This window comes from Lissotriton helveticus, chromosome 3_2, assembly GCF_964261635.1.
Source record: "Lissotriton helveticus chromosome 3_2, aLisHel1.1, whole genome shotgun sequence".
In the NCBI taxonomy this organism is placed as follows: domain Eukaryota; kingdom Metazoa; phylum Chordata; class Amphibia; order Caudata; family Salamandridae; genus Lissotriton; species Lissotriton helveticus.
The window spans coordinates 384,002,169-384,017,682 of NC_136062.1; the positions used below are offsets into that span (position 1 = coordinate 384,002,169).

Consider the following 15,514-nt stretch of genomic DNA (forward strand, 5'->3'; position numbering starts at 1 on the left):
TGCTCTGACAGGCTTCAGGAACGGACTCAAGAGCTGGCTCTTCGACTCTACGCCTGCTGCACAGCAGGCGGTGATAAGCCAAACCTTACAAAACTGATTGATTGATAAGAAAGAGAAAAAGTAAATAAAAATACGGGATCTGCAACAACCAAGAACTTCCGGGGAGAGGGCGGTGCATGTGAATCTATTACATGACATGCCACAAACAGATGTGTACAGAGTAAGTAGCATATTCTGGTCGTGGCATGTGAAGCGGTAGATACACATGCTGTGCATAGACTAGACAGCAATTTCCCCTATAAGGTTGTGGCTCGCCGGAAGATGTTGGGGAACATTGGAAAAGTGTAGGCAAGATAGCTTGTCCCACCTGGGTCTGCTGTTTAACTCGAACATCCACGTAATAGTGTTTAGTAAAAGTGTTTGGTGGGAGACAAATAGCAGCTTTACAAATGTCAGCAACTGAAACCACTTTTATGTGAATAGAATGTGGCCTGGGAGTCTTGAGGAGCAGTCTTTAGGCTTTGGTATAACAGATCTGAATACACTTGAGTAGCCAGCGAGTCATTTCTTTCTTTGAATTAGGAGCCCCTCTACTTGGTTTGGAAAAAGGCACAAATAATTGTAAAATGTTCTGAAATGGCTGTGCCCTATCAATATAGTACATATTAATATTCAGTCCATGAGCACCCACTCTGTTCTGTCATTGGATGTGGAAAGAAAACCAGAAATTCTTTGGTTTGATTAAGGTAAAAAGAAGATACCACCTTGGGTAGGAATTTTGGATTAGTCCTAAGGGCTACTTCTGTCAGATTGTACCTTGAAAAAAGGTACTCCTAAAGTAAACACTTGAATCTCACATGTCTAAGGGAGGTAATTGCGACTAAAAATCACCTTCCAGGAAGGAAATTGAAAAGGACAAGAATGTAGGGGCTCAATAGGGGGCCCCATTTCTTTAGTGAGGATTACATTAAGATTCCAGGATGGGATTTGAGGGATGTAGTTTAGGGAGTGATGACTCGCTACTGCAGCCACATGCAAGTGAATAGATGTGTATACCAGTCCTGAGCGTTACAAGTTAAAAAGGTTTCAGACAATATCCTGTACTTTTGGTTTTAAAGGATTGTTGTTCTTGGGTAGGCAGTAGCGGATACATTTTTCCTACTTTGCAGGATAACAGGCCTTAGTGGTAGGCCAGCAAGCCTCCCTGATATCCTAGCACTCAGGGGGTACATGTAGGTACTAAAACTCTAGGATATCAAGACCCAAATCTTACGGTTGAGATGTGTGGGATTGGGATGTGTTAGATTTCCCTGGTGCTGCATGAGAAGGTCCACCCTGTTGGGGAGCGTCTGGTAGTGAACCACGGTTGTCTGGCCCATGTGGTAGCAACTAGAATATATGTGAGAGAATATATGTGTGCAGTTTCCTGACCACTTGTGGGAGAGGTGGAAATACGTAGGCCAATATTCCTGACCAGTTCATTCATAGTGCATTTCCCTTGGACTGTGAGAACCTGGAGGCGAAGCTTGGGCATTTCACGTCTTTCAGTAGTTACAAACAGGTCTTTGTAGGGCAACCCCCCCTACCCCAAACGTTCGTAGCACAGCAGTAATACTTGGGGGTGGAGTTCCCACTCAGGCTTGTTGCATCCTGCTTAGCAGGTTTGCAAAGTTGTTGTCCACTACTGGTAGACACTCTGCTAGTAGGTTAACCTAGTGGTGTATCGTTCACTGCCAAATGCTTTGGGCTAATGTGGACAGCTGGGATGAGTGTGTGCCCCCTGTTTTTATAAGGTTATACATGGAAGTTATGTAGTCTGTTTTGTTGAGGACTGTCTAGTGACAAATGTGGCAGAAGAATGTTCAGAGTGCCAACTGGAGCAATAACGACTCTAGGAAGTTTGTGTGATATGTTTGGTGGAGGGAGTCCACTTTGAACACTGATGTTCTGGAGTTGTGCTCCCCAATCTGCGAAGGTAGAGTCTCCAGTAATGGTTATTAGCGGACCAGGGTCTAGAAAAAGCCAGCTTGTTGCACATTTGTGCTATTCTACCACTACAGAGAGTGATGTGCTCTGGCCTTTAAAAGCACTAGATCCTCCTACAGACCCTTTGCTTGTGACCACTGCTCTACTAAGCATTCCTGAAGCAGACACGTGTGAAGTCTGGCTTGTGGTACCACAGTGACACTAGAGGCCATCATACCTAACGTATGCAAAAAAAACAATTGATGGACGGAATACTGGACTATGCAAACATTCACCCTCAGTCACAAGTATCTGAATTTAATCCATCTTTCTTTTGCTCACCACACCACCCCACCCCGTACTACGCTAGCTTGAATCTAGTGGTGTAGTGAGCACGGGACCCACGTCTAGGTATACCCTTCCCACTTAGGGTGACATATATAAAAGAAACATCCATGTTATTACCATGTTACTTACCATGTTATTACCATGTTATTACCATGTTACCATGTTACCTACCTGATCATATATGGATTGGTTTTATGTTTGTTTTTATCATCCATGTTATTACCTTGTCACTGATTATTATACTGTTCCCATTATCTCTGTTTACTCTGTTGCCCCTTCCCTGTCTTTGTGAAGCGCTCTGATATCTGTAAGGATCTTGTTCGCGCTATATAAAACTTTGAATAAATAAATAAATAAATAAACAACTGATGGACGGAATGCTGGACAATGCAAACATTCACCCCCAGGCACAAGGATCTGGGTTTAATCCATCATTCTTTTGCTCACCGCACCACCCCAGTCTGGTTTCCGGTCCAGGGAGGACAAAAGGCTGGGTCTAAACTGGGGTGGCATGGTGAGCAAAAGAACAATGGATTTAACCCAGATCTTGACTGGGGAGAATGTTAGCATTGTCAGCATTCCGTCCATCATTTCGCCCTAAGTGGGATGGGTATGCCCAGACGTGGGTCCCTTGCTCACTGTGCCACTGGATTCAAGCTAGCCTGACCGAAGAAGGGTGGCATAACCTGAAACTGGTCCCAGGATGCTTGTTTCCGGTCCAGGGAGGACCTGGCTTGGCAGTTCGGTTTGGACTGTTCCCATGAGGCACAGGGTCCAGACTGATTTGCATATGGCTGGGTTTAAACTGGGGTGGCATGGTGAGCAAAAGAACGATGGATTTAACCCAGATCTTTTGACTAGGGGAGAATGTTTGCATGGTCAGCATTTCGTCATTCATTTGTTTGCTGTAACACCATACCCAACAAGCGCATGACCCAGAGGAGTGCACGCAGACTATTTGGCTAAAAAAGAGGAAGCAGAGACTAAAAACCATTGATTCGAGTGGCACTGGGTTTAGCTTTTGCGATTACTGTGTTTGGGATTTCCCCTAGAAAGGTTTGAATTTGTAATGGCATTAGATAGGATTTGTTTGAGTTTATAGAAGAGCCCAGATTGTGGAGTAAATACAATTTTTGCTGTGTGTTAGCAAGACAATGTTGTTTGCTAAAGCTCTTTATCTACCAGTTGTCTAGGTAAGGAAAGAAGTTGTTGCAGCACCTTAGTAAGTGAGCTACAACCACTGCCAAAACGTTTATTAAAACCCTTGGTGAGGTGGTGACCTCAAAGTGGAGAACTCTGAACTGACAATGCTGGTCACTTACCACAAATCTTAGGTAATGGAAAAGTGCTGGGTGGATTTGGGATGTGAAAATAGGCGTCCCTCCAATTCAGGGAGGTCATGAATTTACCTTGCTTGACGAGCAGTACGACATCTTGGGGAGCAACCTTGTGGAAAGGCTGCGAGTTGATGTATTGTTGAGAGGCCAAAGGTCTAGGATGGGCCTGAGAGCCATCCTTTTTAAGAATCCGTAAATACAGCGAGAATACCCCCATATTTTTGGGGTTGTGGCACTTGCTCTAGAATTCCCTTTTCTAATAGGGCTTTTACTTCCTCATGCAGAAGATGCAGATGAAGGAAGAGGGAGTGTGGTCATGGGGGTATGGTTGGTGGTGTTGCAGTGAGTACAGGCAATAGTGTGTTACACAATAACTAGGACTTGCTGAGCTGCAGTGACATTGCGCCATTGTGGTAAGAGCACCTGTAGTCTTCCCCAGATAGGTGTTGTATGGTCAGGGTGCAGGACAAGGGGGTCACTGTTTGAGTAATATTTCCTCTGTGTGATCCTACTAATGTACCCCGTGGTAGTTTGGGTATCTTTTTTTGTCTTTGATAAGGAGGTGTGAGCCTCTGGGGAGGATGTCTTAGAACGTCCGCAAAACTGTGGGTGACTAAGCTTAGTCCGCAAGCTCCCTTGGCTATGGCAGTGTCTGTTTCCTTTTTAATTTTTTCCAGTATCTGTTCAACTTGAGGGCAGAATAGATGCCTTCCACCAAAAGGTTAGTTGATCAGATGCTGCTGAACATTTGGTTTGAAACTAGAGATTCTAAGCCACGCATGACTCTCAATAAGGATACTTGAATAGAATCCTCTAGCAGCACTGTATACCGCATCAAAAGCACACCTAATAGATGTATTAGAAAGTACCTGCTCTTGTAATATCATTTCTTGCGCGCTTTCTTTGTACTATTCTGGTAAGTGCTGTATAAGCTCTCCGATCTCATCCCACTGGGCACGATCATAACATGCTAAGAGCCCTACTAAACTAATAATATGCCATTGTTTTGCCGATTGTCCTGCAACTCTTTCCTGATGCATCATTTTTTTACTTTTTTTATCTGGGGATGAGGCATCCCCAGTGCCCGGAGTATTTTTTCGTTTATGTGCAGCATGGACCACCGAGTCTGGCAGGAGGTTACCAGTCAGGTATGGGAGAATCGGTAGGGAAAGGCTTGCATTTTTTTGCCCATGCTTGGGAGTATTAGTTACACCTTTCACTTGGTCTTTGAAAATGTTCCTGTGTCAGTGTGAGCATGCCTTTAAGCATTGGCAAGAATTGGGTGGCCCACGGTGTGTGTGTGAGAGGGTTTCTACCAAGACATCCTCTTCTTCCTGCACTGAATGAAGATTAACTTGAATAAAGTTAGCTGTCCTGTTAGCTGAGATGGTGTCACATGGGGGAGAATGCTTTGCCAGGTATAAGTTTGGATTGTTGGGTCCTGGAGGCACCACCTCATAATCCTCACATGGATCATCTTGTGGATCCTGGGTGTATGGAACGTCACACAAATGTGAAGGGGAAGGACGAGTCTCCCCCTTTCCCAGTTGCATTATAATAAGGGCAGGTTCTGTTCTCCTTTTGAGTTAGTCTGTTAGATTCTGATGAACACGGTTCGCAGTACACGTACTGGCCTGCTTGCGAAATTCTTAAGGCCCGCTTTTGGATGCAACTTGATTGGGATTAATGAATACGCAACACAATAATACAATGGCACAGGTGATGTACTAATCACCAGTACCTTCTTACGTATGTGGGAATTAGCTCAAAGATAGGCACTCTTAAAATTCCACGTTCTTATTTGAGACAGACATGCACGTGCCCCATTTGACATTATGCTTAAATAGTTTCTCGTGATATGACCATTTGAATTATACGTTTTCAGCATGTTTTCAGACTGTCATTTTGAGGAGCATCACCAGTGTACAAAGTTGATGGAGGGCATGTTTATACTACGACCTTGACGGCAAGCATTTCGTGTTGCTTGTGATGGTCAGAAGGGGATTTCAACTTTTTGGTTGCAGTCTTCTTAGTTTGTACAAGTAGTTTTTATGAATCCGTATTTCCACGGGATAATCCTTTGATTTATGGTAGAAGACCTGTCTCTGCTCTAAGGAGGTGGTTTCCAAATATTTGTACATTAATGGAACATTTTTTTGAGGCATTTGCTAGTTTACCTGCGGTATGGGAGCCATAAATGCAGGACGCAAAAATGCAGTGACCCACTAAAGGATTTCTTACCTCCTGAGGCGGAAGCCGGGAGAATTGTTTGCTGCTAATTTTTTTTAAATTGTATTGTGTACTCGTAATTTTAAAACTACTTACTTGCACTTTACCCCCTGGCACCACCACGCTGTAGAACCTAACGCTACCGTGGGTCATTGGTTTGGGTTGCCGCCACCCTCGGCACGCTGAGGCCACGCCCACCAACACTTAGGCCACGCCCCCTATTTTACTACTCACACCCTACTTAACATGTGCCTTTTCCGGAAGCGCAGCGGACGAGCGCAGCGGGCGCGCCGTTTGCGCGCCGAAGGTGTGCTTAAGGCAAGCTCGTCTGCGCTCGTCCGCGCCGAGGTAGCGCCATGGGCCTCCCACGCTGCTGGACTCGATCCCACATTTCAGGAGCGTCTCCCTACCGGGCAACCCTATTCTAGAGAGCAACTCATTCAATTGGGACAGCTACACGCAGACAAAGGTATTATTTCTCTAGCTCCCACGTCTTATCCCCGAGCTGATGTAATATGTGACGGCTTTCTGAACTGCGGTCTACTAAACGTTAGGTCCCTGCCTAAACATTGCACGCTTTTAGTGGAATCTCATGAACTAGACATTCTGTTCATGACAGAAACTTGGACCCGGCCAGATTGCTTGGTCGATCCTGGCTTTGCCTGCCCTGACGGGTTTAAATTTCTCCACTCTCCTAGGCTTATTGGCAAGGGGGGGGGGGGTGTGGGAGTGATCTTCAGATCCTCCTGCAACATTAAGGTCCTTAACTTAGACCCAACCCTGGGTACCGAGATGTTGGGGCTTTCTATTTCGACTCGCCCTGGGTCAACTGTCACTGGCTTAGTCTGTTATCGTCCTCCTGGTTCATTTAACCTGTTACAGCAACAAGCGTTAACTACCACCCTGACCAATATCGCCATATCCCATCAAAAGTTACTTATTATTGGGGATTTTAATCTTTGGCGTAATGGTACACTTGACTCAGCTCTTGAAAACCTTCTTCAAACCTGTGTCAGCTGTGGTCTCTCCCAACTGGTGTTTACAGCCACCCACAAAGCTGGCCACCTTTTGGATATGGTCTTTGCGGGACCAGATTCGGTGGTCATGGGAGACACCCTGCCAATGAACTGGACAGACCACTCCTTAGTCAAATTCTTCCTATACAAGAAACTGGATTCACATAAGGTACCGGCCCCAACTAGAGAAATCAAATGCAGAGATTGGAAAGCGCTATCACGACTACACTCTTCTGGCGAACTGTTACATCTCGAGCCGCTTTTTGATGTAAACAAAGGTGCGGACGAAAACTATAATTCCTTTTACACCAGTATTTCATCGGTCGTTGACTCTAGTGCTCCTCTAAAAAATCGCATCTTTAGAGGTAGAGACTCTGCTCCTTGGTTCAACAACGATCTCAAAACAGCTAAACTGAACTGTAAACAAACAGAGAGGAAATGGAGACGCGATTATAATGAATCCTCAAAAGAAATATGGAAAACTAAGATCCGTGTCTATAAAAATCTTATTAAAAAATCCAAAGCTGACTACTACTCCTCTTTGATATGTAATACTACCAATAATGCCAGGAGTATCTTTAACATTTTAAACAACGTTACCAATCCGGACGCCTGCAAGAATGTGATTGTCCCCTCCCAAGATCTGTGTGACAATCTTGCCATATTCTTTAAAGAAAAAAATCGATTTGATTCTTAAAGATTTGGACATTCCCCTTGACAGTGATTCCTCCCAGGAATCCGGTCCCGTTCCACCGGTTAACCTGGCACCTAATTCGGCTTTGGAAAGATCTTTGCTCAAGTTCTTGCCGCTCACTTTTGAAAAATTCTCTAATATAGCGAGAGGGATTGTCTCCGGCTCGCCTCTGGACCCGGTCCCCCCAAAAATCTGGAAGGAATCTGCAATCAATCCCTGGTGACTGGCACCGTCCCTGCTCACTGGAAACGGGCGTTAGTTTCCCCCCTGCTAAAAAACCCCTCTTTGGATCCTGAGTGTTCAAAAAACTACCGGCCCATTTCACTGCTGCCGTTTCCCGCCAAGATTGTCAGGGGGGGGTTAGCAATACTCTTTCCACCCACCTGGAACAACTTCTCCTACTTGACGAGGATCAATTCGGCTTTTGGCCGGCCCATGGGACCGAGACTGCTCTCATCACCGCCATGGATGAACTTCAAAGGCGTGCAGACAGAAATCAGGCTTCTTTCTTGATCCTGCTCGATATGTCTGCCGCCTTTGACACAGTTAATCATAAGATCTTGCTGAGGCGGCTGTTTGAGGCAGGGGTGAGAGACTCGGCTCTGAGCTGGTTCCACTCTTTTCAGCAGGACAGGCAGCAGGCGGTTTCAATGCCTCCTTTTCAAGGTTTCAATGCCTCCTTTTCAATCACCTTTCTCCCCGGTCCAGCATGGTGTGCCTCAGGGCTCTGCCATCAGCCCTATTCTTTTTAATGTTTACCTGAGGCCACTAATCTCGCTTATTAAGGGATTCGGCATTCGAATTGTTAACTATGCCGATGACACGCAGATGATCCTCTCCTTTGAAGGAGAGGAGTCCATCTCTGCGGAGGTCCTACATAACTGCCTAAGGACTACGGCAAGCTGGTTAAAGGCAAACTCGCTTCAGTTTAATGCCGGGAAAACTGAAGTGCTCTTTAGTGCTGGAACAAGGATCCCTCGACCGTTTCCCAACAATTTCTGGCCCCCGGAATCCGGCTCCACCGTACGGCCTGCGGACTCTGTCCGCAACCTAGGAGTCATGCTGAACCATGGGCTCAGTATGGACACCCATGTACAGAAAACATCGGCCAGCTGTTTTGCCATCCTTCGCTCACTCAGGAAGGTTCTGCCCCTCTTACCCCCTCATGCCCGTGCACAAGTGGTTAGATGTACCATCTTGAGCAGGTTGGACTACTGTAACGCCCTCCTGCTCGGGTCCCCCGAGTATCTACTGGACAGACTCCAAAGGGTCCAATCTGCGGCGGCTAAATTGGCGTTGGGGCTGCCTAGGAGATCTCATGGACCTTTCGCCCTGGCAAAATTACATTGGCTTCCTCTTAGACAGAGGATCCAATTTAAAGCCCTCTGTATAGTGTTCAGGGCTCTCCACGGATGCGGTCCAGCCCCTTTAAGGTCCAAGTTTGTCTGGTACACTCCCTCCAGACACCTTCGTTCATCGGATGCTAAACTGGTTGTCGTTCCTAGATTTAGGAAGGTCAGAGCTGGTGGCAGATCCTTTCAGGTGACTACCGCCAGACTCTGGAACACTCTCCCCATCGAGATTAGGGCCACCAATGAACTTCTGCAGTTTAGAAAAAAGTTAAAAACCTGGCTTTTCCCTGGCTAGCCTCGTTCCACTGGTTTACTCTGCTGCTTCTGTCTCTATCTGGGTTTGGATTCTATTAGCTCCAGGATGCCTGTAATGGTGACAGTCGCGCTTTACAAGTTCTTAAAATAAACTTAAAATATATGAGTGATGAGGCCCCTGTGGTGATGGTGATGATGGATGAAGAGGACGAGGAAAGTACGTAGCTGTCGAGGTAGAGGGCTTGTGCTCCTATTATGTCTCTTTGTGCTTAGGAGGCAGTGGTGGTTCTATGGTTATTTGTTTTTAAAGGTAAGTTGCCTCTTTCTAGGAAGAGTCTGCAGGACCGGAGGTGGTGGCTCGGTGATGATTATGCTTGGGTGAGGAGGAGCACACAGGCGTCGTTGCAGAAAGTCCAGTAGTTCCTGAAGCCGTTGAAGGATAGGGTGTTGCACCTCGGAGTCCGCTGTTGAGGGGTGACTAAATTGAGTCTAGTGTTTAGGCTTCGTAGTTGGTTTCTAGCCCAATAAACATTTGGGCTCCGAACCTGCTTTCCCCATTAGTAGCTGGGGACTCCAATGGATGCTTCAGCGTCGAGTTCACCCTAAAGCCAGAAGGGGTTTTTGACGTTGATGGCTGCTTCAACTCCGAAGTGCCTTTCGGCCTGCCAAAGTAGAAGAGGTTGTCAACGTCGATGTAGGTTTGCTTTTGGAGTGCCGAGTATGTTCCAGAGCAGGCCACAATGTTGACTCTGAAGCTTTGGATCTGCACCAGCCATGGCTGAAAAGCAGGGTCAGTCCAGTCGACTGGGAGATGGGGCTCAAAACCTGACCTCCACCCGGCACCCCCCACCCGGCACCCCCCCACCCACCACCTCCCCCTCCACCACCTGCAGAGAAACCAGACGCCTGGTACTACCACTGCACCTGTCGCCAACGGCCGAGTTTGAGTAGCCCAGCAAGGTCCCCCAGCACTCCAGAGTCCGAGTACACTGTGAGTGGACCCCTCCAGGACTCCCCAATGTCGCCTACAGCCTCTGCACAGGGATCCCCCTCCCCCCCCCAACCGAGTGGCCCAGTAAGGTGAAATCAGACCTCAAAAGACACCCCTGCATACAGCCGCCCTGCGCACTGGAGAAAAGAACATGAGGCGCACCTATGTCCCCGAGCCCTCCAACTTACCTGCCCAGCTGTTGGTTATCCCGGAAGTCTTCCTGGACCGAGCCTGCAGCTGAAAACCAAAACCGAAAATCCACATTGAAAACAACAGGGCACCCAACGCCAAAACAGCACTTTACACCTACCTGGCCACCCCAGCACCGCTGAGGGTGTACCTTTTTTGCTGGCTTGTTTCCCCATTTGCCCTGAGCTAAAGTCCAGGAACTTTGCTCCCACAGCCAAGTGGCCTGCTAGTCAGCAGCCACCAACCGGAGGCACCCTATCCACGTTTGGATAATATTAGGCCTCAGCACTCTGCACCCGGCTGCCCTAGTGTCACTGAGGGTGTAACAAGAGTGCATCCTTGACCTTAGGGGACCCCTGAGTCTACCCACAGAACCTCAATTCCCACTACCAAATACTTACCTCAAAACCGATAACCATATTTTCCTCCATAGGACAACATTAAATGTTTTTCTGTGAAAAGTTTTTAAGTGTGGAGTTTGAAAACCTAAAGAAATTGTTTAAAATTGTACCGATTAACATAAACGATTTTACTTACCTGTTTGCAGGAGATGTCCCAGTGTGTATCCAGGACTCCGAATCCAGGGGCACTCCCAAAATGTACCACCTTCTCAGCGAGAGTGGCTACTGCTCGCTTGACACAGGTTATATTGCCCGGAAGGAAGGAATTAATTGATCTAATAACATCCTCAATTTGGGCAATAAAGGTTCCATGCCCATTCACTCTTGATCCGAATCCAAAAAGAAGGTTAATGGTGCCTTCTAGATCAATGAGGCTGCTGCACTAAGGCGCTTGTAGTGCAATCCTGGATACTTCAAGAGCGCCTAGCTGGTAATGCAGAAAGGAATCCGTTTCCTTGGGGTAAGGTGTGGTTGAGCCAAGATCAGAAAAGCAAGATTAACCCTTCTTGCTGATACAGTTGCACATAACACAGTTCTCCTTGGTGTCCAGTGGTATACAATAGCTGTCTCAAAGCCAGCTACTCAGAAACACTTTCCCAACAACTAGCTTTACAAGAATTAACAATTGCGAATCAGATTTAGATGGAGGAGATGATGAGAGGTATTTATAGGATTTCTTTTACAGGATACTTAGCAGAAACAAAAGCTATGTGTAAGACATCCACGGTTTACTGAAAGGAAGCTAAACTATATTTCCTTAATGACCTTTCATTTATCAGGTACAGCAGGTCTTATGTTACTTTACATGGGCCTTCTTTCCCTTCACAGTTCTGCATTGTTCATTGAAAGAGTGCCGGTAATCATCAACACTGGGTTGTACAGAAAAGCACTGGTAATTCATAGCTCCATGACAATTGGTTTGAAAAGAGGCCCCAGGAGCTTAAAAAATAAAACAGCTCAAATAAAAAATGGGGAGCTAAAGCGTAATTAAAGGGATGAAGAAAGGCTCCATGGAAGACTCTGTTTTTCTGGAATCATCCCATGATATGTGGAAAATAGAACCGAATATTTGGTTGGTGCACAACATTCTGGGTTTTAGTAGGCAAGCAACCACAAAGTAGGAGGGGTGGGAGGGATTCTTAATTTACCGATCAGATTACATGCTTATATGTTCATCTTCATAATAATACGTGTAGCATATAAAAAGGCAGAGAAAAAACACAAAATAGTAATAGAGTTTTACTATTTAAAAAAAAATAGTTTAAAAACTGTCCATCAAGACCTGCTCCAACAGATGGAACATTATAATGATAATGAATAATGATGTCTCATGATCTGACATGTTTTGCAACATGGCTACGGTTGTTTACCTGTGACTTTGGAGGAACTGGTTTTATGTTAGCTACACTGCTGGAGATGGGCAAAATGTCCAGCTGGTCATCGATCACAATGCAGTTTTTACACGAGGCCAAAGAAAGAATGAACCTGCATCAATGAAGAAACAGAGTCAAAGATTTAGGTTGCAAAGATGTGATAGAACTAGCTGGTTATCTGCAACTCTTGAACAGCATATCAACAACGAAATGCCTTACCTTTCATTGAATCTGCCAACTACGTCTTGATGAGCCTCAGTTCTGTAGCGTGAATGCACATCCTAAAATAAACCATATAAAAACAACAGACAGAAGAAAAATATTCCTTAAAATTAAAAAGGAAGACTATGTACAACGTTATGTTTGCATTACATTATCTACAAAAGGATTGTTGAAACAAGTGGTTACGACAAATACTTCTTACTTTTAATAACCAGAACATAACTAAATAACAGACAAACTAAATATAAATTGTTAAGGGATTGCAGAACTCGCGTCAGGAAAATAACATGCATTTCAGACGCTGCCAGCGTGATACTGAGAAGGCACATGATTTAAACTGCAATTAATGAGTAAATCTTTGACTCAGAGGAATAACAAATTTATATTACAACTACAGCTGAGAAAAAAAAGAAGTCAACAGAACTGGGATTGATGGATATTCCATAAGACATTGTGAACATGGGAAAGGCTTTAGCAAACATGCCAACTATAAAGCAAGAACGACAGAACTGTAAGATGTGAAGGAGGAAACATTCAGATAAACAGTTGCAAAAAAATAAAAACTTCCAGGAAGTAAGTGTGCTGTTCTCCTAGTAATTGCTGAACAATTCACATCTACATCAGTAATAAGAAATCTTGAGGCACAGAAAAGGCTTTGTGAATCAGTTCCCTTGTAAAATAAGTTCAAACCCCTAGTGAAGTGCTTCTGTGCCAGATAAGACATGTATTTAAAAAAAAAATGTTAGAAATGTTTAAAGTTTTATTTACATTCAATTTTAAAGAGAAAAACAAAGTAGATGGAGACACCATTGTCACGCTGAAGGTAAAACCAAGATTAGAGCATATTGTAAAGAATCCAGAACCTAAAGAAATGGCGTTCAGAAGTGTAAACCGCTACAGTGCCATACAATGCTAGCAATGTGCAATACAGATGTTTATAAAATAACATTTTAGAGAGCAAGGATAAAATAGATAATTACAGTCAGCTGTAGGATAAAATAAACCATGAGCACATATTATAGTCTACAAAGCATTAATATAGACCTACTACAAACAGAACAGAAGAAGGGCAAATAGGCAGAAGAAGAGAATGCTTAGAAAGTAGGTGCCAAACCAAATCACTTCAAATGCAGGGAGAGAAGCAGATCTGCAGCATAGGATGTGGTAGCAGAATTGTGACAAACATGAGCCTAAGGCGGAGACAGGTTTTAATCCCCACGCAGAGTATAAAAAGCAGCAAGAATCATGTCAAGACATTCCAGCTTTCCAGGACAAACAAGCAGGAACACAAACAAACACAAGCAGTAACACAAAACAACTGCACTACCTACCATGGTCATGGTGTAGAGCTGCTTCAGTGAGCTCATAGTGCGTAGGAGTATCACAATCATGCCACCCCCTTCCACAGTTTCAATAGTCCTGGCCAAGAGGTTTGGAGTGAGTGCTTCAAAATCCTGTAAAATTAGAACAGGCTGATTAATGTATCAGCAAACTAATGTTGTTAAAATTCCCTAAATTATAGAGCAATTTGGACAGGATTGACAAACATATTGTACAGAAGGCTGGCACCAACCTCTCAAGATGATCAGATTTCAGAAAGTATGATAATCATTTGACTGATTCTTTAGAGTACAATTGACCAACAGCAGTTTTTGCACACTGGCAATGTACAACAGTATTTATGCCATGCATCTGAGCCAATTAATTGCCTTTTGGGTCATTTGCTTGAGTGTCTTATCACAGACTAGGGGTCTCCAATCTTTTCTGTAATAAGAGCTACTGATGTTCAACGAAATAAATCTTTAACTACTATTATTAATAATGTAATAGTGACCACATCAGATAAGATTATATTAGTAGCGACTGTATGCAAGCTACCAGTAGTAATCAAGTCAATGCATCAGGCAGGATTGACAGGGTAATGTAAAAAAAGGCTGCCAATTTGGGGTGCATTGCATGGGTAGGCTAAATAGCCTAGCTTCAATGCCGCTGGCGCTAGGGTGATAATGTTAGTAATAAGTCTACTCATGCCACATGCTTTATAACTCAAACATCAGCTTTAAATATATTTTGAAAATTCAACTATTTTTTTTGCCAAACATCAGTATAGGGGTTCGGGAAATGTATACATTTTATCGCATAAAATGCTTTTCAATTTTGGTACACTATATTAATTTAGCCAAGCAAAATCTTTTAAAGGAGAGCTACTTACAGGTAGCAGGATAGCTACCAGTAACACACAAGCTACTCATTGGAAAAGCATATCACAGACATACCAGGCAGTATGTGATCCTGGCAGGAGCTTTAGTAACATCAGCTATTTTACATAAAAGTGGACATGCCACTCTAAAAGCAAACCAAGCAGAACACACACTGCCCAGTCAACTTGCTACAGTGTATATTATCAACCGATGTGGTTTGTCTCTGAGCCTCAGGCACTTTAAATGTTGTAAGCCACAGAAAAAAAGAAAATTAAAGTCTGAGAATCCAAATCGAAACAAAGCAGCAATCTTCATATGAAAGAAAATCTCCAACTTATCTTCCCACACCACATCTGAAAATGTAGATCACAAGGAAGTAATCTATAATCCAATTAACATGACCAGTCATACACAAGCTGCAGTACCTCAATGTGAAAAATCATAATCAGAGGGAACATTCCTGTGAGGGCTCTGCTTCTCCTTCTGCTTCTCATTGGAGTACAAAAGAAGAGTAAGGCGTGTTCCCTCTCAAATACCACCTTGGAAAAGCACTGACTGCAGCCTGTGCCCTGAATCAAGCGCGGTGTGTTTTGAAGTTGGAAAACCAACTACAAGAGGACTGTGATTACTCACACTCACAAGCGTAGTTGTTCACCTACTTTTACAGCAAGCCTGTTATTATTATTTATTATTATTATTATTTATTTAACTTATAAGGCGCGCAGCTACCTGTAACGGGTTTCCCGGCGCCAATGGACAAATTAAAGAGGGAGAGGAGAGCAGCCGTAGATCATTGCCAAAAGAGCCAGGTCTTAAGTCATTTGCGGAAACGGGAGAGGTTAGTTTCAGTTTTTAAAGCAACAGGCAGGACATTCCATGGCTTAGGACCAAGGTGGGAAAATGATCGGCCGCCCATCTACACCAACCTAAATCTCGGGGTC

At 44.4% G+C, this 15,514-nt stretch overlaps 1 protein-coding gene across 2 annotated transcripts in view; it reads right to left on the minus strand.

Annotated features, from left to right (window-relative positions):
- NAT10 (N-acetyltransferase 10) overlaps positions 1 to 15,514 on the minus strand; it is a 150,000-nt gene that overhangs the window by 84,134 nt on the left and 50,352 nt on the right. For both annotated transcript variants that reach the window (XM_078684254.1, XM_078684253.1), the window contains 3 exons: positions 13,704 to 13,826; positions 12,370 to 12,431; positions 12,148 to 12,262 (listed from right to left, as the gene is read on the minus strand). In XM_078684254.1, the coding sequence (XP_078540380.1) occupies positions 12,148 to 12,262; positions 12,370 to 12,431; positions 13,704 to 13,826 (300 nt within the window). The remainder of the gene's footprint in view (positions 1 to 12,147; positions 12,263 to 12,369; positions 12,432 to 13,703; positions 13,827 to 15,514) is intronic.